The sequence below is a fragment of the Triplophysa rosa genome, linkage group LG6, assembly GCF_024868665.1.
Source record: "Triplophysa rosa linkage group LG6, Trosa_1v2, whole genome shotgun sequence".
NCBI lineage: Eukaryota > Metazoa > Chordata > Actinopteri > Cypriniformes > Nemacheilidae > Triplophysa > Triplophysa rosa.
In genome coordinates, this window is record NC_079895.1 from 1,167,601 (window position 1) to 1,191,835 (window position 24,235).

General features: G+C 38.4%; 1 protein-coding gene across 2 annotated transcripts; it reads left to right on the top strand.

The window, feature by feature from the left end:
• Positions 1 to 3,325: 3,325 nt before the first annotated feature.
• On the top strand, positions 3,326 to 23,598 carry gpc6b (glypican 6b). 2 transcript variants are annotated; one of them, XM_057336690.1, is made up of 11 exons: positions 3,326 to 3,389; positions 4,506 to 4,773; positions 9,205 to 9,363; positions 11,145 to 11,536; positions 11,738 to 11,903; positions 15,936 to 16,066; positions 16,794 to 16,937; positions 18,418 to 18,447; positions 22,520 to 22,653; positions 22,856 to 23,031; positions 23,402 to 23,598. In XM_057336690.1, the coding sequence occupies exons 2-11, from the start codon at positions 4,569 to 4,571 to the stop codon at positions 23,596 to 23,598; spliced, it is 1,734 nt and encodes a 577-aa protein (XP_057192673.1). In that variant the 5' UTR covers positions 3,326 to 3,389; positions 4,506 to 4,568. The 2 variants fall into 2 exon arrangements, with proteins under 2 accessions (XP_057192673.1, XP_057192674.1); XM_057336691.1 differs by lacking the exons at positions 3,326 to 3,389; positions 18,418 to 18,447 and having other exon boundaries at positions 4,367 to 4,773.
• The last annotated feature ends 637 nt before the right edge of the window (positions 23,599 to 24,235 follow it).

The window sequence follows — 24,235 nt, forward strand, 5'->3', positions numbered from 1 at the left end:
CAATGTGAGCACTTCAAGTACTTCTAGATGCCAGCGTCGAGGAGCTAGATTGAGAGCCTGAGCCTCGCAGGTATTGCTCGGTTACACCGGCCTGGTTAGTTTTGCTGGTTTGCAGTCAGCGTTCGTACGGTTGCTGTGCAAATCCATGCAAAACTGATCATAACGGTGATGAATCTCAGTTTGCCGTCTGTTTTCCAGCATCCCTTTCTTTGCAGGTTGGGATCGGCCGCAATGCTGTGAATTGCAAGTATTGCACTTGTCCCGGCCTGTGAAGAGCTCGGGAAATGAGTCTGCTGCATGTGTAAAGAAATGAACATTTGTAACTGCGTAGTTGTCTGTATCTGTGTTTGATATCAATAAAAGTTTTATACATTTACAGGTGTTGTCCCTTTCAAAATTCCAGCTGTTCATTTCTGTTGAGGTTTTTTTCTCACAAAGCAGTTGCAAAATCCATTTTTCCTCTATAGCTCTTTATTTACTCGTGTTTTAAATGCGTCAGAGTATTAGATGATTTAACACTTGATAACGATCATCAGCTTTCATGTTTTAGCTCAAATCTATAGGATAATTATGTAGCTGTTGTAGATTTGGTAACAATATGAATATAAATGCATTTTATTTATTCTATAAAACAAATTTGCACTTTACAAATCGATTTCAAGTAGTTGTTTACTTTTGGGGGTCACTGTTTTGTGATGAGAGATTTCTAGGGCTTGAATCAAACCTGCAGAAAGATTCATGACCACAAGATGGAGGTGTTGTACTGAAAATAATAGTTAAGGTGAACTAAGTGCCAATCATTTTATTAGCTTGACAATGTGATTTGCAATGCAAAAAATCATTTGAAATGATTACTAGTTTTAATCTGGCGTTTGAGGACTGTTTTATTAGCTCAAAAGAAAACTGATTTTAATCCATTTTTACTTGCGTCTTCAGTGATAAATGTTACACATGCTTGTGGTCTCAGACTTCTCATATACAATATGAACAAAGCAGATTTTTTAAAACGAACTGATATTTTTCTATATTCCCTTAAAGTATGATGATAGTGTTTTTGGTAGGTTATTTTTGAACATCCCACACTCTTTCAAATGTCTTAAGCAGATGGTTGAACACAAAAACTGTATAAATGCTGAATGAATAAATCCATACCCTTTTTGCTGATCTACTGGATGAATGAACTTTTAATGTTTTAACCCCAGACTTAAAATCGTAAGTCATTAATCTTTCGTACTGAACTTCAAGCGTGCCGTGTCAGAGAAACTGTCATGAACTGATGATCATCTCTCCATGTATGAACTGTTGCAAGTACTGAAGTGTGCTCAAAGTTTCACTGGTTAAATCAGTCACAAACGTTTGTTGTGTTAGATATCTGTCGTTGTATTTGCTTGCACGGGTTTATTTCTCACTTGAACTATTTTACTCCTTTATTTATAGCAACTGTATTATTTTAAGCAGCGAATATGGAGCTAAGCATAAATCGATAAAATGGATCCAATGATCATCGTCACAACCAAAACTTACATTCAATGTGAAGAACTGTTTACAATCGTTACATTTGTTTAAAATGTTTTTTTTTTAATTACACTACAGTCAAAAGTTTAGGGTCACTTGTATTTTGGGAATTGTGTTGTGGAAATAAATTAAAAAGCTATGTTTAGAATTCACAGAAATCTTCTCTTGTCATTTTATCTAACAGCTTCTGGAGACTGAAGGAGTTCACATCTCTGACCTGTTATTGACTGATTCTTGTTCATTATTCACTCCATGTCTTTCATTTCGAGAACAATTTGAAAAGTAAAATTCCAGTTTTGGGATGTTAGCACAACTCTATGCTCATTTAAAGCATTGTTTAAGTCACATTTTTAGTTAGGTGACCCTATAAACTTTAGAATTGTTGAATTGAGACCAGAAATACCTCAAATATGGGGTTTTCGGATTTCTTATAATCTCCTTTCTAATCCTTAGTATTATAATAAGTCAGAGGTGAAAGCAAGATCTGCATGTTTTGTGTCCGTTTCTCTGGTCGCTTTTGGGGTCTTGACTGTATTTAGTCTGTAATAATTCTTGAATGTGACCTTGTGCTGATCTTCATTCCGTCCACCATGGGACAGCAAAACTAGAGCTGAATTTCGTCTGTTTGTAAACCATCCGTTTTAGCAACAGACCAGCGGATGTCTTCATTTTTAGCAGTCCCGCTTTAACCCTTTCCAGTTCTTTAAGTGTCTAAAGACTTCTAGTATCCGTTACAATGGCAAATTTCCATCGAATCTGTGCAGATTTTAGAATATGCAGTTTTGCTCAATGACATCAGTATACCAAAACTGCTTTCTTAAAATAAGATTTGTCGTGGCAAATTAAGTTACTAGTCTTCCTCGAACCACTTCGGTGCATCTGGAGATGTTGATTGTAGATGTCATGTTTGTGTTCGATACGCATCAGTCGTTCAGTGATCAGACTGTGGTGTGATCCAATGTGTATTTCCCAATGGAAACACAATCCTGAGAGTATTTCGCTGCTTTCTGCTTATTATTCACACGAATCACACTTTCCGAGAGTCTTCCGTACGCTAGTAACAACATGTCAGGTTAGCGTAGATCTCTGCCGGGCGCCGCGCTCCTGTGTGCCGGACCGACTCTCATTTTTGCCATTCATGGAATCATTTATTGCAGCTCCCTATGAAAGCGTCATCAATCTTGTTTGGGCTGATCTAATGTGCTGTCAGCTGCTCCGTGTCCCTTTTGTCCCTGCTCATAATTTAAGCGCTAATATGTTTTTCATAATGTCCTCCAGGCATGTGAGAAGTATGGAGGTCATTATAGTTTGCAGTCGGCTCCTTCGGGCAGATGTGACCACTGAGAATTTGACTGAGGATGTTGCCAAGTATCCCTAATGTTTTCAGCGAAAGAAATGGTTCAAGGAACAGTTTACACAGAAATAAAAAATGTGTTTCCTGTTCTTTTCACATTTGTTGATTTCGTGAAATGCAAAAGGATTTTTTTAACTCAATAGTCCCAGGCCCCGTTCCATTTGAGTATATGTAAAGTTACAGTCAGAATATTTGTTTTGGGGTGAACTTTTCATTTTAAGAGAGCAATATCAGCATCACTGAAGGAGGATTGACCACGAGCACAAAGGGTTAAAATCTGATCACGAGGATCTGGCATTCACCCAAACTGTGTGAGTGAGAATAGTTCCCAAGCCTTGCATGAAAGGATCCTTAGGCTTTTCTTCACAGGGTTACGCACCAGACAAAGCATGTTTCATCTTATTCAATTATCATGTTTTCCCCATTATAAGAGCAACTTCATATGACTATATTTTTAACAGCATCTCTGCTGGACTGTCGGAGGATAAAGTTCACAGCGGCATGTTGCCATCAACTGAAGGTGACAATTTTCAGATGCATATACCGGTGTGTCCGCGTAAACCTTACAATACTTACATCGTCTCATAGTTTCGGATTATACAAATTATTTTTCCTTAAAGGTTTTGCATTTTGTGCACGTTTGCCAGTCTGATTATAAATTGCTAGTATAGGGCCTAACAGCGAGTACTTAACATCTGTTTGCTATGGAATAAATTCGGTTATAATAATAATTCCGCTGTCGTACGTGTGATTGAAAGCTTAACTTCTAAAGGTACCGTCTATACTGTACGAAGCAGTCAGAGGCTGGGAGTGTAGGAGTGATGTTGGCAGTATAACCGTATGGAAAACAGCATGTACGTAAATGTAAACAGATCCCAGGCGGCCTCCTCTCTATGCGACCCTAATATAAATATGGATTTGTGGGTGCTTTTAAGGGGATTATATTTTAGTGCATAGCTGTTGGTGTCATTAAATAGATGAGGTTTAACAGAGCTGAGCATGCCAGTGTTTATTTACATTTATGCATTTGTACAAAGTGATTTACATTGAATTCAATTTGTAGATTTTAGTGTGTGTGTTCCGTGGGAACCAAACCCATGATTGTTGTCACAGTCACATCCTCCATATATGTTCTCACATCATGGTAAGTGTTGTTAACTTCAATGACTTACAGAATTCATTGAATTCCCATATTTTCAGGTTTTACATGACTAATATTCATGCATGATTCATGAACACATCCCTTATGACAATTAACCAGTGTTTGATTATAGTAAAAGTGTACTAGCCATGTTTTTGGCAGATTGATAAATATTTTCTCACAAATACCATGGTTACTTTGTGGTTACCATATTGTAACCCTGTTTTTTCTAAAATCATGGTTAACTTTCTTAAGGGGAGGCTCAGGGTTTGATTTTGCTGACGTATGCCACACGTTGTCCCGGTTAAATCGCATTCCAGTTGAAACTGGGCGAACAGTGGCTGAACTCTGGACGAAGTTACTGCGCACTAGGCTTCATGCGCATCACTTGAGCACATATTGCGCTTTCCCCGCGAAGACCCGTGACGCTCCAACAGATGTCAGAATACGCCATGCTTTCCGTTTCAAAACTTGAAGGTACTTTGTCTCCCTAAGAGCGTCTGGAGGAGACGGCGCGCTCTCGGCTGTAGACGCGGATGCGCATCCAGCACCTTCAGCATGATCCGGATGGCCAGCGGAATAAAGCGGCACGAGATTTCACCGGAGCGCGTGATGTTGGCTGTGTTTGCCGGTGTGTGTTTTCTGTCGGTCGTGCGCGTGTCGTCTGCGGTGGATTTACCGGCGGTGAACTGCAGTCTGGTGACAGACGCGTACAGTTCTCTGGGATTCAGTCCTGCCGATGTGCCAAACGCGGAAACACCAGGTAAGAAACAAAGTTGAAACCGTCACCTGTCTTACATGTGGATCATAAAATAGTGTACACTAGGGGTAGTTGTCACAATCTCTACAAAAGCTTAGCTTACTATGGTTTTATTGCAGTAAAAGTGTAGTAACCGTGTTTTGGGGCAGATTTAAATTTTTATAACCACAGTATTCCTGAAAATACTATGGTTATTGAAGTAAAATCACGGTTAATTTGTTACCATTGTTAAATTTAGTAATTATGCTTTTATTGGTAGTAAAACCCGTTGGTTTTTAAGAGAAATACTATTTCTGTATAACCATGACCATCATTATGACTCTACTACAAAGGTCCTTATAAACGTTGTCAAAGATTTCAGGACTGTTTTAACACGTTTCTGCAATTACAGTTTAGAGTGCAATGACGCCTTCCCAATTCCAATTATGACAACTTACCCAATTACAGAGTAGATTAATTGTGTATTATTCCTCACTTAATAGTGTAAATGTCTGGTTGATTTTTGCAGTCATTACGGTTATGCGCGTATCATAAACCTCCACCTGGTCCAAAAAATATTTACTGGAGTGTGACAACTAGCCCCGGTCTCCCTTATAATGCTCTGGACACTTTTCTGAAAATAAACCATGCTTTAACAATAGTTTTTAATCATAACAAATGTATCATTGTTTCACTACTAACCATTGTTTCATAGTAATAAAACTATGCTAATACAAATGGTAGTCTACCTAAATATATGGTTACTTTACTTTTACTATAATAAAACCATGGTTAATTTTCGTAAGGCCCTAAAAGTGGAAGTATCCTCAGAAAGAATGAAGTTCATGTAGACAAATCTAAGTTGCTGATTTAATTTAGAAACAAGGTTTTTTTTGTCTGACTCTGACATGGTGCAAAAACTAGACTAATGTTAACAGCAGCGCAGATTGCTGTCAGCTCTGCAGCGCGTGTCATTAAAACTGTCTAGACTGTAACGTGAATTGACAAGTAGCCCTGATTACATAGAGCTGGTGTTGTTTCAGAAACACTTTTATCATGTTTCATAAGCAGTGAGTCAGGAAACACAACCTGAGGTCACACAAACACATTTTCTCTTGAATCTAGAGATCAGACAGATACAAAAGGATGAAGCCAGAGATTTCTGAAAACATACATTTGTTGTTCTAATGCAGCTATTGATCTTCTTAAAATAGATGCATGGATAATAGAGCTTTAAGATGGATAAGTTTGAAATGACACATTTATTTTACTATATGACTCGGTTATAATATCGATTTAATGGTAACACTTTACACTAAGGTACCCTTTATGAAGCATTTATAAATGTGTTCATTAATGATTAATAAGTCATTTACAAATGCATTATAAAGCAGTTATAACCGCATGAATAACAAGAGGGATTCTAACGAAATACCTGCCAAATAGTGAGCAGGTATAAAAAAAACCAACGTAACACCCTACACAGTCTCCCGTCTGACTGCCTATATTGCAAACAGCATCAAGATAATAATTAATCGAGTCAAATAAATAACCAATAAATACATTTATTAAGCATTTATAACATGTGAGTTAAACATCACTCAGTATTTGACAGGTATTTCATTAGAATTGCTCTTTTTGTTCATGCAGTTATAACTGCTTTATAATGCATTTGTAAATGACTTATTAATCATTAATGAACACATTATAAATGCTTTATAAAGGGTACCTTAATGTTAAGTGTTACCGGTTTAATAAATGGCACCATGTGGCATGTCTGAAAAATCCGGAATAGAAACAGTGTTCACAGTTCACGTAATGGTTCGGCACGGCACGATTACAAACTGTTCTTGGCTCGGAATTTTAGGCACGGTTGTCTGACTCGTGCTAATAGAATACGTGCAGAGACGTTATTAGCCCTGCGGTGGAAAATGAAACCATTTACGTACCGGCTGGCCCGGATTGGCACGGAGTGGAACGATTAAGCAACGAGACCGATTCGGCGCAATGGTGGAAAAGCGCTCTGTTGTGTTGGCTCTACATTCCTTTATTCATTAAACTAAATAAAGCTAATTGACATTTTGTGATTTACTTATAACCGTTTTAGTGTTAAAAACTGGATTTTCGGAGACAATGGCCTTGTGGTTAGACAGCCGACATATAGTGCCAGTGCACTTGTGGCCCGAACCGAGTTGCATTCCCATCTCAAGCGTCCTTTGCCGGTCCCACTCCCCTGTCTCTATCCAATGTATTCCTGTCTGTTCTCCACTGTCCTATCCATTAAAGGCAAAAAGCCTTTAAAATATATTTAAAAAACTGTGTTTTGAGATGGTCTAGTTTAGTTTGAGTGGCTTCTGTTTTTGCCCTTTGGTTCCGTTTTAAGAGGACCGTCAACATCTGAACCCAAAACCCTCGCCGTGCACAGAAACGGGCATCAGACCTTCTGTTGGCTTTTCGACAGGACTAAATGTGTCCTCCCGAGGCTCTCAACAACTCTTCCCCATATATTTAAATCAATGTTAGCAGGGTTCCGTAGCACGCCAGAAGACTGACACGCTGAAAGCTGAAAACAGCTACTGCGTGTGTGGAGGTGTGGGTGTGTTCTCAGCTCTATGGAAGAGTTTTTCTTATAACAAAAAATCAAATAAATAAATGAAATGTATGGTGTAGGTGCTGCCTGTATGACACACACTGCGGGTGTTGGGCTCAGATGGACGCTGCCATTTCTCGCCCGCCTCAGAGGTCACCCAAAAGACTGAAATAACGCTGTTGACATTTTGTGACCTCCTTGACATCATGACCAAAGATAGAATGGCTGTTGACGGGTGACAGGTTTTAGGTTGGAAGCGTGCAGCCTCACAAATCACAGGACGGAGCATCATCTATTAACAAGGTCACTGTCTGACATCGGTTTAAACACGAGACGACATGAGGAGAGACCTGTTTATCTAATTATAGTTTCTTTAAAGGAATAATTCACTAACAAGTTTAATTAATCACTTATGCCATTTATAACCCGCATGTCGTTTTTATTTTCATTTTTTGATAAAACACAGCTTATTTATTGCAGGGAACTTTAGGCATTCTGCCTACATTTTTTGTGCTTTGAAAAACAAACCATACAGGGTTAAATCAACATGACAGTAGGTAAATACATGTTTTTGGGTGATCCAGACTCTTAACGTTTAGTAAAATGAATCAGAAATGTTAGTCATAATTTCTTTGCCTTTCATGATGATAGGATCTGTTCTGCATTGTGTGCTTGTGGTGGAGTAAAATCTGTCCAAAACAAAAGGTAAACTGTGTGAATCTAGATGCTTGTCCCATCAAACACAATGATGAGAGATTGTGTGAAGTGACTGACAATCAGTTTGATTGTGACACAAACATGTGAAGAGCTCTTGAGTTTCACTGGACCCTCGTGAGACACTTCATCACTGCCAAGTGTTCTGAGGCGGCCTGTTGTTTTTCTTGTTTTAAGTATAATTTCCTCTCATTTAGTAAAGTACACATTCGAGGTAGACTCTCAAGAATTTGAAGCTTTTATTTGCAATTCATTTTAAAAACTAGAATCTATCAATGAAACAGTGTGTGTTTGTGAAATGTATTGCATGATCAACGATCAATCTTTTAGCTTTTGTAAGAAGGTTATTTGAAGAGTTTGGTTCCAAAATGAGATTTAAAGAATGTCAAAAATCCTGTTTTTTATTATGTTATCATGTTTTTATTGTGTTAGTTAGCTGTATTCTTTTGGGAGTTTGTATGTCTTAAATCTAAACAAACCAACTGCAGTTTCATCCATATTAATTGGAATGCACACAAAAAAACATGATTTTTTCATTTTGGAACCAAATTCTTCATTTGTTTGTTTGGTTTTCATTAACAGTTCAGTGTTAAAACGCTTAACTGGTTTCATTCCCACATACTGATAAAATGAATACTTTGAATGATATCTTCTGCCAAATTCATAAGTTTAATTAATACTATTCTAATTGTGACTGTGAATTTGAGCTGTGGTCCAGACTGTACGGTGTTCTTTTTCTTCGAAGCTGAATCTCAAGACACAAGTGTGATTAAAGTGTTCTTCATTTTCACCACATTAATGACATTTTAATTGCGTTTGCAGCAGGACATTTTTCACATCTAATAAAATGGCCTTCTGTTTTTTGTTCATTATGAATGATAAACGGTTCACCTGTGGTGAGGCATATGTTCTCCTGTACACTGCAGCGCTACGGCAGAGATCTTAAAGGAAAAGTGCACCAAAAATGAAGTATTGTCTCCAGAAGCCTCACAGGCAACAGACCTGTTTTTACTGAAATCATCGTAACAGTATCAGTCAATGATGCTGTAGGTCCATTACCGGTGACCGTCAGACACACAAGAAACAATGTTTGATATTATTTTCGTTGAATAATCACAGAATTGATGTGTGGCATTTCACTTTGACTACAGGAGGTCATCCGCGGGTTTGCGGTCCACAGAAGACGTGCTGTAACACAGTAATGGAGGAGAACTTTAACCACAGGAGCACACGAGACTTTGAGAAGCTCATAGACGACACCAGCGAGGAACTGAGGAACACCTTTATGACCAGACATAAAAGGTTTGATGGTACGATTTGTTTATTAACATTCACGAGCATGTTCTCATTGTGTTTCTGTGATCGTATTTGAGATATAATTAAAGCATTAGAATACAAGACACCCACGCTGTCTGTTTTGGAAATGGACTAATGTTGACCGAAATGTTCATGAGGAAGCATTGCAGTCGCTTAATAACATCAGCTGAACTCCATCACCAGCGCATTTTAAATGTCATTTATTCACAGTATAGGTGACCTGGATGCCAAACTATAAATATATTTGATTATAGCTTAAAGTCATTGTCAACTTGGGCAATGATAACATTTTGTGTTAGTGTTAACTCTAAGACCGTTTAAAAAATTTGTAAAAACATTCTTCTTTCAAATCCCTTAATTGCAGAAGATTAAAAAATATTTTTTTCCTAAAAGGATCCATGAATTTCATTTAATTAATTATTCCTACATGGACTAGTTTGGCAGTCTACATTTATTTTAAGCACATTTTAAAGACACAAGTGAGAGTATGAATGCGTGTATCTGTCTGACTGTATGTCTGTGTAAGTTTGTGTGTGTCTGTGTGTCTCTAAAGTAAATTTCCATTTCCAGACTATTTCACTCCAAATATTGACCAATCAGCATCCAGGGCTGCAACTGTCCATTTTATAATTCAAGCATGTTGTCTGTGACAGAGGAAATACAAGCATTTCGGTCGCCAAACGGAAACGGTGAGGGGTTTAGTGTCTAGTCTTCTTTCTACCCCGTTTGGCATTAAGAATTCAAAGGTTTCATCATCTTCTGTCCTGAAGTGACAGAAACCGGAATGCTGAAAAAGCACACGGGTCATTTCACAGCGATCGTCTCAGCATTCAGATGAACACACAGTGTGATGATGGCACAGGACAGAAACGATGAATTCTCAGAGAAGTGATGTGCATATCACAACAGCCCATCTCACGACACTACAGGTGACCCGTCACTAAGCCTCGCCCCCTCGGTCACTCAAGACAAGCTCCTCGGATTTTCACGGATGTTATATTTGAAGTGCGATAAACATTTCAAAAAATCTGCCCGTTAGAATAGAATCAAACAAAACGGAATGACTTTCACATTCATGTTATGCTTTAACTAACCTGTCACTTGCACTCTTAAAAATAAAGGTGCTTAAAAGGTTCTTCACAGCGATGCCATAGAATAACCATTTTTGGTTCCACAAAGAACCGTTCAGTCAAAGTCTCTCTTACCTTTTTATAATCTCAAGAACCTTTTTTCGCCACAAAGAACCTTTCGTGAAACAGAAAGGTTCTTTGGGTGTTAACGGTTCTTTATGGAAGCATTTAGACAAAAAAGGTTCTTATAATGGCAGCGGTTCTCAAACTGGGGGCCCCAAGATGGATCCGGGGTGGCCACAGATTTTGTGGCATTTTATGAAATAAAGAAATTCATCATACATTTTATGTAATCAAACATCAGAAAAATAAGCCTACCAACCAAAACTACTGATGTTGCAGCATTGTACAGCTGAATATGTTTTTGGTTTAATAAAAAAAAAAGTTTAAGATTATAAGTATTTATTTGGGGGGGCCGCAAAGCGACGCACACTACACAAAGGGGGCCTTGCAACGAAAAAGTTTAGAACCACTGATCTAAAATGTTTGATAATGCAAGTGAGACGTTATAATAAATGTAAAATTGTTGGTGATTTGGTACTTTTTATTTGGACCATCTTCATGCGTGTGGTTATAATGGACATCAGTCATAATGGTTCTTATGCTTGTTGTCGTGAGCAGAAGCGTTTCTTTTGGTTTATCAGGTTTCTTTCTGGATTTGCTGGAGAGAACTGAGCAGTCTCAAAACGAGATGTTCATCCGTACATATGGCAAACCCTACATGCAGAACGCCGAGGTCTTTCAGAGTTTGTTCGCCGAGCTGAAGAGATACTACACCGGTGGCAACGTCAATCTGGAGGAGATGCTGAATGACTTCTGGACGCACCTTCTGGAGCGCATGTTCCAGCTCCTCAATTCTCAGTACGTCATCACTGAGGATTATCTGGAATGCATAAGTAAGTACATGGAAGAGCTCAAACCCTTTGGAGACTATCCCAAGAAGCTCAAGTCTCAGGTTACTCGGGCGTTCGTCGCGGCTCGCACCTTCGTCCAGGGCCTGGTGGTGGGTCGGGAAGTCGCTAACAGAGTTTCTAAGGTGAGCCGCAGATCATAAACCGGTGTTGACGGTTCTGTCTTTATGTGGGAAATTCATCCGACAGTTTGACTAAAGTTTCTTTCACCTCAACAATTAACCGTGTGATCAGAACGACCTGAACTAAAAACTTTAAACTGTCCGAGCTTGTTTGCTATGTTTAGTAGGCTTTGAATTCATTGGATTTTGTTTGTCTGTTCGTAGGTTACCATGAGCCCCGCGTGCATCGACGGCTTCACTAAAATGCTCTACTGTTCGTACTGTAATGGTCTGTCCACGCTGAAGCCCTGCAAGAACTACTGTCTGAATGTACTGAAGGGCTGTCTGGCCAACCAGGCCGATCTCGACCCAGAATGGAGCAAATATACCGGTAAGACCATCTTTCAGAAATGAGTCTGAAATAAGAACATATGACACACGTTTATCAGCACTTAGCAAAGAATCACACCTGATCTTAAAGTAAATGCTGGTTTATGTCAAACGATGGATGGGTCAAATGTGGACATTTTTTAGGTTAAATGAAAGGTTGGGTTTGTCTGCCCAGAGGAGAATGTTATTGGTAGGTTACTCTCTTAACTCAGGAGATTTGATGAAGTTCTGCCAAGTGTCAACTTGGTCTCCTAAAATTGCTCAGAAGAAATAAAAAGAGAATTAAATGAGTGTAATTGTTGAAACACATGACGAGTATGAAGGTGTAGAGATGTAGAGGTGAAATCATCTGGATTTGAGTAAATGTGATGATGTTTGAGTTGATATGGAGATCTTCAATAATATTGACTTTTGATTGCAGACTGGACAAATCTGAGCTCAGTTTGACACGTCTCTTCTCGAACTCTAATGAAGGAGACATTCTGATTTCTGACTCAGAATCCATGGCTCAAACCTATTTTTAAAGTTTTATTATTCAAATAAACAAAATGTAAAAATAAAGAGATGGCATGAGGCTGATGGTCTATCTTCTCTCCAAGCAAGGAGGCATTTATCTCCTCTCCAGTTTATTCCAGGCAGATTTTGGGCACCGCGTTTGCTTTACATGGGCATTGTGGAACATTTTTCAAATTGTTTCCATGTATTGGTGTGGAGATGACTTGGCTCAGAAACGCCGTCCGCTTGCCTAGCGTGACCTTAGTTTGACAGATGAGAGAAACAATAGTTCTCCACAAACGATTCAGAGTAAAACTTTGTATGATGAGGCGAGACGGGAGATAAACATGTGCTTATTTCTGTTCATGGTAAACATGATTGATATATCCATTAAACAAAATTAAGATAAACAGCTAATTTGTAAGAAGTCTGGTGTTTACAGTTGCTGCACAAAGATTGGCCATTTTTGTATCACGTTTGGCATTTCTGTTGCTCATTCATGATTTTTGTTTGTTTTAATAAGGCTGTTTGGCCATCTAACTGCAGAATGCTTTACAGGTGAACAGTGAACTTCAGAAGAAACACTGGTTGTATTTATGGTGGGACAGTCCTGATTGTTGAGAGCAGAGGGAGACAGAAATAAATCCTGAGCTTCAGTCCATGCACAGAGCTCAAGAATCATGCAAATTCTTCTCATTGAAATTCAATGAAAATTCTTCTCAACAAACAGTTCTCTGTTGTGCACACTGGAAGGCAGAATTGCAAAATTTGTATTTCTGTGAAACAGGAAACTATTACAAAACACATACTGTATTTAAGAGGGTTTAAAAATGACAAGTTAAAAGTTAAGGGGGCAGTTTCTGGGACAGGGATTAGTTTAAGGCAGGACTAGGCCCAAATTGAATGACATTTAAGTAGTTTTTTACAAACATGCCTTACAAAAAGCATTATTTTTGTGCATTTAGAGACAACACAGTGACACTAATGTATTTTTAGATATTTCAGTGCAAGTTGTTTTCAGTTTAGACAGCTCTCACATTTATTTTAGTCTAGGACTAAATCTTAATTCCTGTCCGGGAAACCGCCCCAAGGTGTTTTACAAGTTACCTGTACATTACTGCTGTTTCACACACGTCAGATAAAGAAAATGCCATTTAGGAGTTTAAAATTACTGTAAGACCACTGACAATTAAAAAATGAATTGTTTTAAAGCAGCTGTAAAACAGCTTTAATCTGAAGATTCTCAAATATTAAATATGAATTTACCACTCTTTACCTGCACACTTTAAATGATTTTTTAATCGAAATGATTTTTTAAATTTAAAACATCACACATAGGCACACTATTTTTTTCTGCAAATGGCATTTAAGATGTATGATGGAAAATGTTTGTTTTTTATTAAATACTGATCTAAATTTTGCAGCTGCCAGGTTTTTAAATATATATTTATATATTCACACTTAAATTCTTTAAAGGTCATTTTCCATTTTTTAAATCCAAATCTAGACACTTTCATAAATTCATAATCCTAAAGGACGTCTCAATTTTCTTACCAAACACAATTCCAGTAAATAAGTTATTTATTTATCAATGTTGCTGTTGGACAAACACATCTTGCCCTTTCTGCAGTCCTTCGTTGCTAAAGCGTAAACAGAGCCTTATTGATTTTTTTTGCTCATTTCTTTTTAATTGCATGATTTGTTTCATTAGGTAACAGGATCCTGCCACAACTTCACAATTCATGAAAATTCAAGCCCGTAACATTTCCTGTGCCCTGAGAAGACCTCCTCATGAATAAAAGATGAGCGCTAGAAAGAGACTCGCAGAGGTCCGACCCAGAGAGTTTTTCAGTCCTAATGACACAAAATCTGGATTATTATAAAATATATGACTTTAAGAGGAATAACTCATCCAGAAGACACACACGTTTATAAACCCTAACCCTAACCACACATTCTTTTCACAACATCATAAAGGTACAGAAAAGCAACATTTGAAAATCTGATTCATGTTTGTGTTGGTGTGAGGAATAATTTGTGTTGTAAAATAAATTTATTCTAAGGTTAAATCTGTTTTTCTTATTTAGGAAAAGTGTGTATTTAAGGAGTGCGTCAGGTTAATGTTAATGTTTTCTGTTAATGTTTGATTTCTTATCTTTTGAATGGTTCGCATTGACTGAATGTGAAATGTTGAAGATGTTTACTGCACCTCACTGGAGTCATGCTGTCTAGCCAGTGTATTATTAAAAGTGTGTGATGCCAACTCGCTCAGCTCCTCTGTGCCCAGCTGTTCGCTCTCTCCAGATCATGTTTGGAGGTTTTTGTGGCCTTTGGATTTTCAAACATGGGAGTCCACGGCTGAGAAAATAGATGTTGACGAAAATGAATGTTTTCTTCTCTCATATTTGTGGACAAATCTGTTGCCACACCCGTCACGTCAGCTGGCATTAGAAGGGCCTGTGAAAGCATAAGACACTCTCGCTTTATCATCCAACCCTCAATAAAACTTTTGTCTGTGAATTGGGTTTTTCAAAGTGCTGGTAAGAAGTTAGAGGGAATCTTACAAAATCTGTGAATCATTTTATCCCAAAAATGAGAATTGAGGGTGAGGGGCGCATATACTGTACCCACAAGATGAGACCTCCATCTCAATTATTTCTCCTACATCAATGAGATTAAATGAAGAGCAAATGGAATTTTTGCTTAAGTCTCATGTATGTCTCAGACATTTCTCCTGTGAGAACGAGTCAGATATGTCTTGAGAAGAGATGTCAACAATGTGTCAAACAAAAGTCTGCAATATTACTGAAGATCTCAACCATTTCTCATTACGTTTGTTTTACCTCTACAATCTACATTCATTTTACTCCTCCATACACTAAAAAAAAGAATCCCGTGGTTTAGGAAATATCACAAAAATAAAAAACCGTTAACTTAATAAAAACTGGGATTTTTGAGGGGGATTTATAAAAAAAGTGATTCAATCCAACAGGTAATTTCTCTAAAATGTACATATTTAAGTTTAATGTAAAATAGGTATTTAACTAACACATTATATTTTTAATAAAACGCTTAATATTTTTGGTGAATTCTAATAGAAATTACTCATAGGTTTACTTAATTGTTTTACTTACATTTACTCAATTTAAACAGTATATTTCATTGATTTCACAGCTTTAAAGTCGACTCAACTTGTTGTGTAAATTGTTTCACCCAAAAAAGAATTGAGTAAATCACAGTTAAACTTTTAAGAGTGTGTGTTTCAACAATTTATACATTCTCATTTGTTTCTCTAAAGCAATTTTAGGAGAAACATCTGAGACCAAGTTGATCTTTAAATGAAACCCAACTGAGAACGGGTAATGGTAATAAAATGAAATGTCACAAAATGTAAAAAACATCTTGTTTCATTCCACAGAATTTTGTGATAAAATAGTTTTCATGAGCTTCACCCGGATGTTATGAATCGAATCACAAGATCTCTCTCTCCCTCTCTGTGTAACTCTCTTCTTCACCCGTCCGTGTTGTGTTTTGACAGATGCCATGTTGCTCTTGACAGAGAGACTAGAGGGACCTTTCAACATCGAGTCCGTCATGGAGCCGATAGACGTCAAGATATCGGAAGCCATCATGTATATGCAGGAGAACAGCATTCAGCTTTCTTATCAAGTATGTCCGCTTGTCCTCCTCCTGCTGTGGAGAGCAGCTGTGTGTCTCCATAATCATCATGTTGTGATACCATGTTCTGTACAAGCAAGCCTAGAATTTAGCCATCTGTGGGATTTACTGGCTTCAGGTCCAAACCCCAAAGTCTGTCATCCCATTTCCAATCTTATTTTTAACAACATATTTGCGGACGGTCAGAAATGTGCAGCTCTGCGCGCGGGCCAGCGAACGCATCTCCTACATCTCTGCATTCTCACCCCGCCACTAATTGTAGTTTTTAAATAAGAGAAAAAATATCCTCGAAGGGAGAAGTTTGGGCTTTTCGGTTAACAATGGAAGATTTGTCTTATTCTTATGCGTGATGTGAACATATTTAAAAGCATTTTGTCAATCCTTTTTTTAATGCATGCGGCTTTGTATTATCAATTATCAAATACATCAGCTGCCCAAATGCATATGCAACCAAATATTCAGTAAAAAAAGACTAGTCTAGAATTATTCTTGGGGGTGTGTGGTGAGGAATAAATCTTATTATAGACATTATAGTTTCAGCAAACGTTGACGTGTCCATTAGATTTTTATTCATGACTTGATTTGGGATATTTATGGTTTCTGAGAATAGCAGGTTCCCATCTCACTGAATGACGGCTGTGTTTTTCTTTCTTCTCCTCAAAGTAACTCAATAGCTCAGCAGTATGACTGCGAACACATCCTCTCCGTGTAATTGCAGGTTTTCCAAGGTTGTGGACAACCGAAGCCTTCAGGAATGAGCAGAACTGCCCGCGGTGTCCCTGACACGTTCAGCGGACGCTTCAGCCCCTACAACCCCGAAGAACTTCCGACCGCTGCTGCCGGTAGTCGCCTGGGACGCCTGGTAAGATGGGAATATACCGTGACTGTAAAGTACCTTGCAGTAGACACGCGCTCCGTTCCAAAACCTAACCAGCTGCCTTGATTTCTGCAGCATGCATAGACGGCACTGACTGAAATGAACCTTCTAGTTTCCGATGTTTAGAAACTCTGTACTTCAGACAAATGTGTTATCGTGCAAAGATGCTGTCTTACAACAGCGTTTCCCAGCTCGTATTTATTATTTTTTCCAACAATTCCTATCAGAAAACTTCAAGTAACAAACCACAATTGTGTTCGTCCTTCAGTGGCTCTCAACCTTTTTGACCTCACGTCTCAGAGCATGTCATATGTAGATAGATGATTTTTATTTTAAATACATTTTTAGCTGCAATCAGTAACTTTTTTTTACAAATACAATCAATTGAAATAAAAAATATAAGTTTGTTTTTGAGTAAGTGCATGAACATTTAATGATAAGAAGCGCTTTAATGCCAACATATGTTGTATAAATCCAAGAAATGTATCTTTAGCTCTAACATTCTAACTGTGCGTTCACACCACCAGCGATGTAAGAGAGGCGGTGTCACTCATTTCAATGGAGAGCCGACCACACGAGCGACAGTGACTGTTGGTGACAGGAAGTGGGCGTGTCTAGTGACGCGTCAAAATTGCTCGACTTTATGGCAAGCTCACACTACGTGATTTTTGGCTGGATTTTGCTGTCGCGGACAGATTTCTAAGGTCCGCGTCAAAACCTCCGGATCGCGACCTAATCGGTGCTCGTTTCGGTCACCGAAGCTCGTTAAGTATAAGTATACGGCAGAGTTTGTTTATAAATGTTACTAGAGCAACCAAATCTAACAACCTCGTATGAGACTAGCGACTGCTGCGTCCAGCTTATAAGCGACTTTTTTTCACTGCAAGTCGCCAGGGGTTGGCGGTTAGGTGGGAACGCCCACTAGCGGTTGCCTGAGCGACGACATCCACTGATCACGTTAACTCTGTCATCTTCCTATTGGCTGTCGCTCCTGAAAGTCGCTCTTCATTTGCATGAAGTTGAAGATTTCTCAACTTTGTCACGTCGCTAGACACGCCCCGTCCGGTCGCCAACGGTTGCTACTGCTCGTGTCGCCGGAAGTCGGCAGCTCTCCGTTGAATTGAATGGGATCGTGTCGCTTTGTCGTTTGTAATGTGAACGAGGCTAGCGACAGAGTTGCTGGCGGTGTGAACGCACAGTTAGCAGTATATATTTTTTAGTTTTAAAGTAACATGTTAATCATTTAAGAGAACACCGGATGGAAATGGCAGCACAGACAGACTGTAGGCTGCTCAGTAGGTTTGGAGATGATGCCAAAAATAAATGATTTGAATCAGTTTCTCTATCGATCAGCATTTGATAACATTTGCAAATGTTCTGCAGGGTTGTATCCGCTGTGCTAAAAAATGGCTGAAAATGTGTATAAAACATTTTTTTCTCTCTCTCTCTTTACAATGCTTGCCAGAGGATTGTATGGAAAGCCATGCAGTACAGTGTAAGAGTTTATTCTCTGTGCATCCATTGAACATGTTTTACTTGCGCAACATCTCATGGTTTTCAGAGACATGATCTGAAATCAGTAAGATCAGATTCATCCTACAGTAAACCTAAATACAAACACTGAAGGGTAAATGTGGTAACTTTACCGTGGTGTACCGTTATATTCACTCCAATCTGTATTTACCTCGACACCGTCACGCTCAGCTCATGCCTCACATATGCATTACATACTTCGAGGCAATCGATGGGAAATTCTCAGCTCTGTTGCTATATCAGTGTTCATAATTCAGAAACTGGCATGATTTCGAAAGTTTCTCATATTCTCTCGGGAGGTGCTGCATTACGCCGGACGATCCCTCCAGTGCATTCACTAATGGCTTCAGGTCCTGAAGGGGCGCAGTCATTAATGTTTATACGCGTTTACGCCGCTAGAGTCAAGTGCCTGAAAGCTGGAGGACGTCGTCTTGGATGCTTAACACTCACAACATTAAAATATATGAATCGAGGCCGTGATGTTGCTGCCTGCCATTTGTAAAAATGTACTCAAGATTTCACTTTAATGTGCATGCCGCACCAAACACTAGCTATAGTTTTTCCCTTTTTATGTTTTTGCAGATGAGCAATTGGGAGTTATAGTAATAAACACACAATCCTCTTTGCTTGTTGCTCAACGGGAAACCCGAGCAGTTGCACAGATTTAATCATTTGGATGATGAATTGCTCTGGATTTATGCAACCCGATGCGCTGGGATGCATGACATGATCTCATGAGCGCTCGCTAACAGCATTATAGAGGTGGAAATGAATTGTGCGTGAGGCTTGATTGAATATGGAAGATCTCTGCTGCTAATTTGGCGTCTGATGTCATAAAAGCTGGAGAAAGGAAACACCCTCTCTAGGAATATTACTTTAGAAAAGGTAAAAACTCATCGAGCTGGTTCAGACGTTGAGGGTCAGAGAGACCAGACTCTCAGTTTTGCTTAATTTTGCATAGACATGTTCATTTTTTGCCCTTTGGTTTTCGTCCTTAAAAACCTTTTTGATTCAAAGTTTGATGCTTTCATTTGTTCGCCTCTTTGTGAATTTCTTCAGAGCTGTAATGCAAGCTTAGAATAAATATACTTTTTTCCCATTGTAAAATAGTTCCCATTCAACATGTCATATCTCATGGTTTTGATATGACATCTCTCGGTTCAGTTTGCCTATATAGAATGCGTGTTGGCTGGGCTTTTGGAGGATCTTCGTATCATTGGTTAAGCTTCTGTCTGGCTGGGATGTTTGTTATCATTGATGTTTAAGACCCTCATAGTCTCAGAACAAACCCCCTGAAAGCTTTCTTATTTTCTAAATACATTTGACTCTCTTTTTCCCCAACACTATTCACGCTCTTATAAACGTGTTCGCTCTCTTAAACCAGCCATTTGTTCTTTCATGTCGATCTTAACCTCTCCTTCATCACAGAGCCACAAGCTGAGAGTTTATAAAGACTTTAGGAAGCCTGAAACACCTGCTGACACTCATTAACTCAAACCACATCAATCAGTGCATTAATGACCTGTACATACCAAACACCACCAGAAGAGGGCGGCAGAGAGAGAGAGAGAGATTTAAAAGTAAACTTTATTTCTGTGTGGTATTAATCATTTATCATGTAAATCTTTCTTTTCTCTGTGTTTTTTATTTTTTATATTGATTGTTTTGCTTTTGTCAGGCTATTTGCATTGAATTACAGAGAGAGATCAAGAGAGTGGTACACTTGCATTTAAATGGAATAATATTTCATGTGGAAGAGACTGGTGTATGTTGTTATTGTGGCATTTAAATAAATTGACATCATAAAGTTTTGCCTTTATATTTAAAAACTTTTAGGGCTCAGGTTGGAAATGGATTAGTTGCATGCTGAAGAATACAAGAAACCTATATGGTTATATAAACACAACGGTATAATTTCCTATAATTTGTTGTTGGTCTAACATCGTTTTCATTGTTGTTTTCTTTGTCGTTTATTTTTTCTGGTTGTGTATTTCATGTACTCGGCTCAAATTAAACATAGGCCTACGTACATTATAGATCCTTCAAGAGAATAATTATCACTCTCAAGATGAACCTCAGAAAAATAAACATGTCGAGGACAGATTTGTTTCGAGGGTTAAGGACATATTTTGTGTTGATTGTAGGCTGACAGAAAGAGTTCGTCATGTGTGGAACAGTTCTCCGTGTGGTAGACGTTTTTGGCCATGTTGTTTAGTTCGACATCAAAAAAGTAAAGCAGTTATTTTGATTCTCTTTTAGATGGATTTAGACACGTGTCCGGTGTAAATGCAGTACGGCAAAACTTCACATAGTGAAACATGTTTTTCTATCACTGCATGGCAAAAATAGAGATACTTCTTTAGCCGTGAATCATGTATATTTATTTATTTATTTTATTTAGTCATTTAGCAGACGCTTTTATCCAAAGCAATAGAAGCAGTTTCGTTTTAAAATAAGTTCATATCTGTCAATATACGTCAATGAAGTTATGTGTTATGATAAGACATCTTTGCATCTCAAGAGAGTCCGTTCAGAGAGATGTGATGAATCCTTTTAGGTTTGTTTTTGTTCTGTTTGGTTTTGTTTTACAGGTCAGAGTTTGGTTGATGTAATTAGTGAGAGTGGCGATGAGGCTGATGCGTGTGAAAGATCTGAAGTGAGTTTATTTGTTTGTGTTGAGACTCTGTCCCGGGTATCATATTTTTAGCAAAGAGGAACTTTGGTGAATGATCAGAAATCGAAAGTACTATTTGTGTAGACAGAACATCTCTTTGCCCTGCTGCAGTTTCATTTTACACTTTTGTTTCGTTTAGATGCTTAGGTCAGATTTTGTTATATCACGACAAGTCGAACTCACAGGAGTCGTTTGTATTACTGATTTTTAAAATGTTTATAAAGCGACGGATATATCTGGGAAGGGATTTTGGGGTGAACTACTCCTTTAATTTCAGGAGGGTTGTGATTGTTTGCCTCGTTCTGTCTGATTTAGTGTGGAGAGTATGAAGCAGACCTCATGCAGACGGTGTAAAGTGTGTTCTCTTCAGTGTGTTATACCTCAGCGCTCGAGCTGTTGACTTTGAGTTTGTGTCGAGTCTTTGCTGTATGACTTTATGTGTCTCATATCGACTGACTCTCCTTGTCACATGTCAAACATCAGCAGGAGTTTAAATGACCTGCACAGACTCTCATCTGCCATACATCACACTCACATATTACAAACCAGCACTGACTCGCAGCGTTTGACATTCTGATGACAAATATGATTAATAACAGAGGAATCACATGAGATGAGTTTTTCTGATTTTTTACAGATTTTCCACATGTGATGCAAAAAACTGTCATTTTACAGAATTGTACAGCTTTTTATCGATTTTTCATGTAATGAGTAAAATTCCAAAAAAACGCAAATTTACAAGAAAAACGAGGGAAACGGGACTGTTCAGGAAAAGACTGGTATTTTACAGTTTATTTCCGTCAGAACATTTCTGTTGTTTTACAGGATTTTTTACAGTGTACATGCTTTTTACACACCTGCACTATTGATTAAAGTAGACATTTTGAATACAGATCCCTGTTGAAAAAACAGCATATGCTGGTTGGGTATGTTTTGATGCTGGTTTGACCAGCTAAGGACCAGCAAACCAGCATCTGCTGTTTTTTTCAACCTGGACGGGTATTTTTGTGTCCTTTGTTGGAGCATTGTATACATTGTATGCTTACATATATTTTACTTTTTAATCATTTGTTGTTTCAATCAATGTTTCACTTATGGATGAGCCTAAAAAAAATACAAACAACAAAGGAAAACATGTTTTACATTCATATAAGAAGCTCAAGATTTGGTTCTTTTTGTAATAACTTAGAGCCAAATGCTAAACAAACATCTCCACTCCTTCACTAATATCTAATTTATAATGTCTAATTTTCATTTTTCTTCACTGCACACTTCCCATGTGTAAAGTAATAAGACTGCATATACAAATCTGCTGACTGATACAGTATAGATCTTAATATAACTTTATACTGTCATTCAGGTGGGTGACATCAAAGAAAAGTTGAGGCAGTTCAGAAAGTTTTGGTCCTGGATTCCAGAAGGCATATGTCAGGAAGAACACGTGGCAGCGGTGGACGGTGATGATGACTGCTGGAACGGTGTTTCTAGGGGCAGGTAAAACTACGGCAGTCATACATGACATCAAGCATCTGGACTTTCTGCCTTTCATTTATTCACATATTGAGAATACATTTTAACAACAGTGAAATATGGAGCAGACTTTATGCCGGTATTCAAAGATCCATTGTAATTTTGTTCCTGATATTTTCATTTCATGCAGGTCATTACATCAATAATGACGTTAACTTGTTTCCAGATACGTCCCTGAGGTTCTGAAAGATGGACTGACCCATCAGGTGAATAACCCAGAGGTCGGGGTTGATATAACCAGGCCGGACACGCTCATACGACATCAGATCGCGGCTTTAAGAGCGATGACCAACAAGCTCAAGAACGCATATGACGGTAATGACATCTACTTCCAAGACTCCGGTAAGTTAAAGTTCCTTTCCTGCAAACATCGCAGGCATTTTAAATAACTTGTTACACATCAATGCATCCAGACATTACACAAACGCATGTAACATGGTGAGTGTTCACTTTAGGCATAAAAATGTTTTGTAGCTGTCCAGAGTCAAGAAGAAAAATAATAAGCTCCTTTGTTGAAGAATCCTTACAATTATGGTCGAACAATTCATGTTTTCTAATGAAAGATTCTTTTAAGTAGCACGGAGATGAAATATCATTTTTTGGATTCAATAGCAGCACAAGAAAAACTGTCCGAGCTGTCAAACTTCCATTTTTTTCTGTTTGTTAAACTTTGCTGTCTTCATAACGTTTGACCTTCTACTCGTGTTCTCAGATGATGACAGCAGCACTTCAGGAAGCGGCAGCGGCTGCAGCGAGACGTGTGTCACAGAATCAGACTCTTTCATCACACAAGCTCCTCGCGAAGAAGCGGAGAAACGTGACGAAGCATCTTCAGCCTCCAGCATCCGGTCATCTCTCCTCCTCCTCGTCCTGTCGCCGCTGGTCGTCTCTGCTCTGGTCCTGAGATAGGATCTGCTGTCCTTCATCAGACTGCTACTGTTTCCAGTGCTTCACATTCACTCTGAGCTCAGTGAATGATGAGATCCTGGAGATCTTCCTCCTGTGTGGAGATACAGATGGAATGAGCGCATCTTACATTATACATTTTACTCAAACATCATTTCTCTCTCTCTCTCTCTCTCTCTCTCTCTCTCTCTCTCTTCAAATGATCATAAGCAGTATTTATCATCAGATATATGAAAGATGTTTATTTCAGTTTTTTTGTGTAATAAATTAACAGCAGCACATTTATGGATTACATATGTTTTCTCGCTCATATTTTCATGCAGTTACAGCTTGTCATGTAATGCAGAAGAGAATGAATGGCTTTTCTACAAGTACACTGCAATAGCTTTTTATTGCATTATACTATTTTTAAAGTGAGAACAAATAGATAATGATGAAAAAATGAACATTAGGCTTCAGTCCTCCCGTGGCTGTGCATATAAATGAATGTGGAAAATGCATGGATTATTTGAACACGGGCCGTTTTAATCCAAATCCCTGTATTTGCACGTGGTTTCTTTGCTAAAAGACATTTTGCGTTTCAGACAGATGCTCGACAATTTGAAACCTCAATAATCGGAGCGATATGACATTTAGTGAA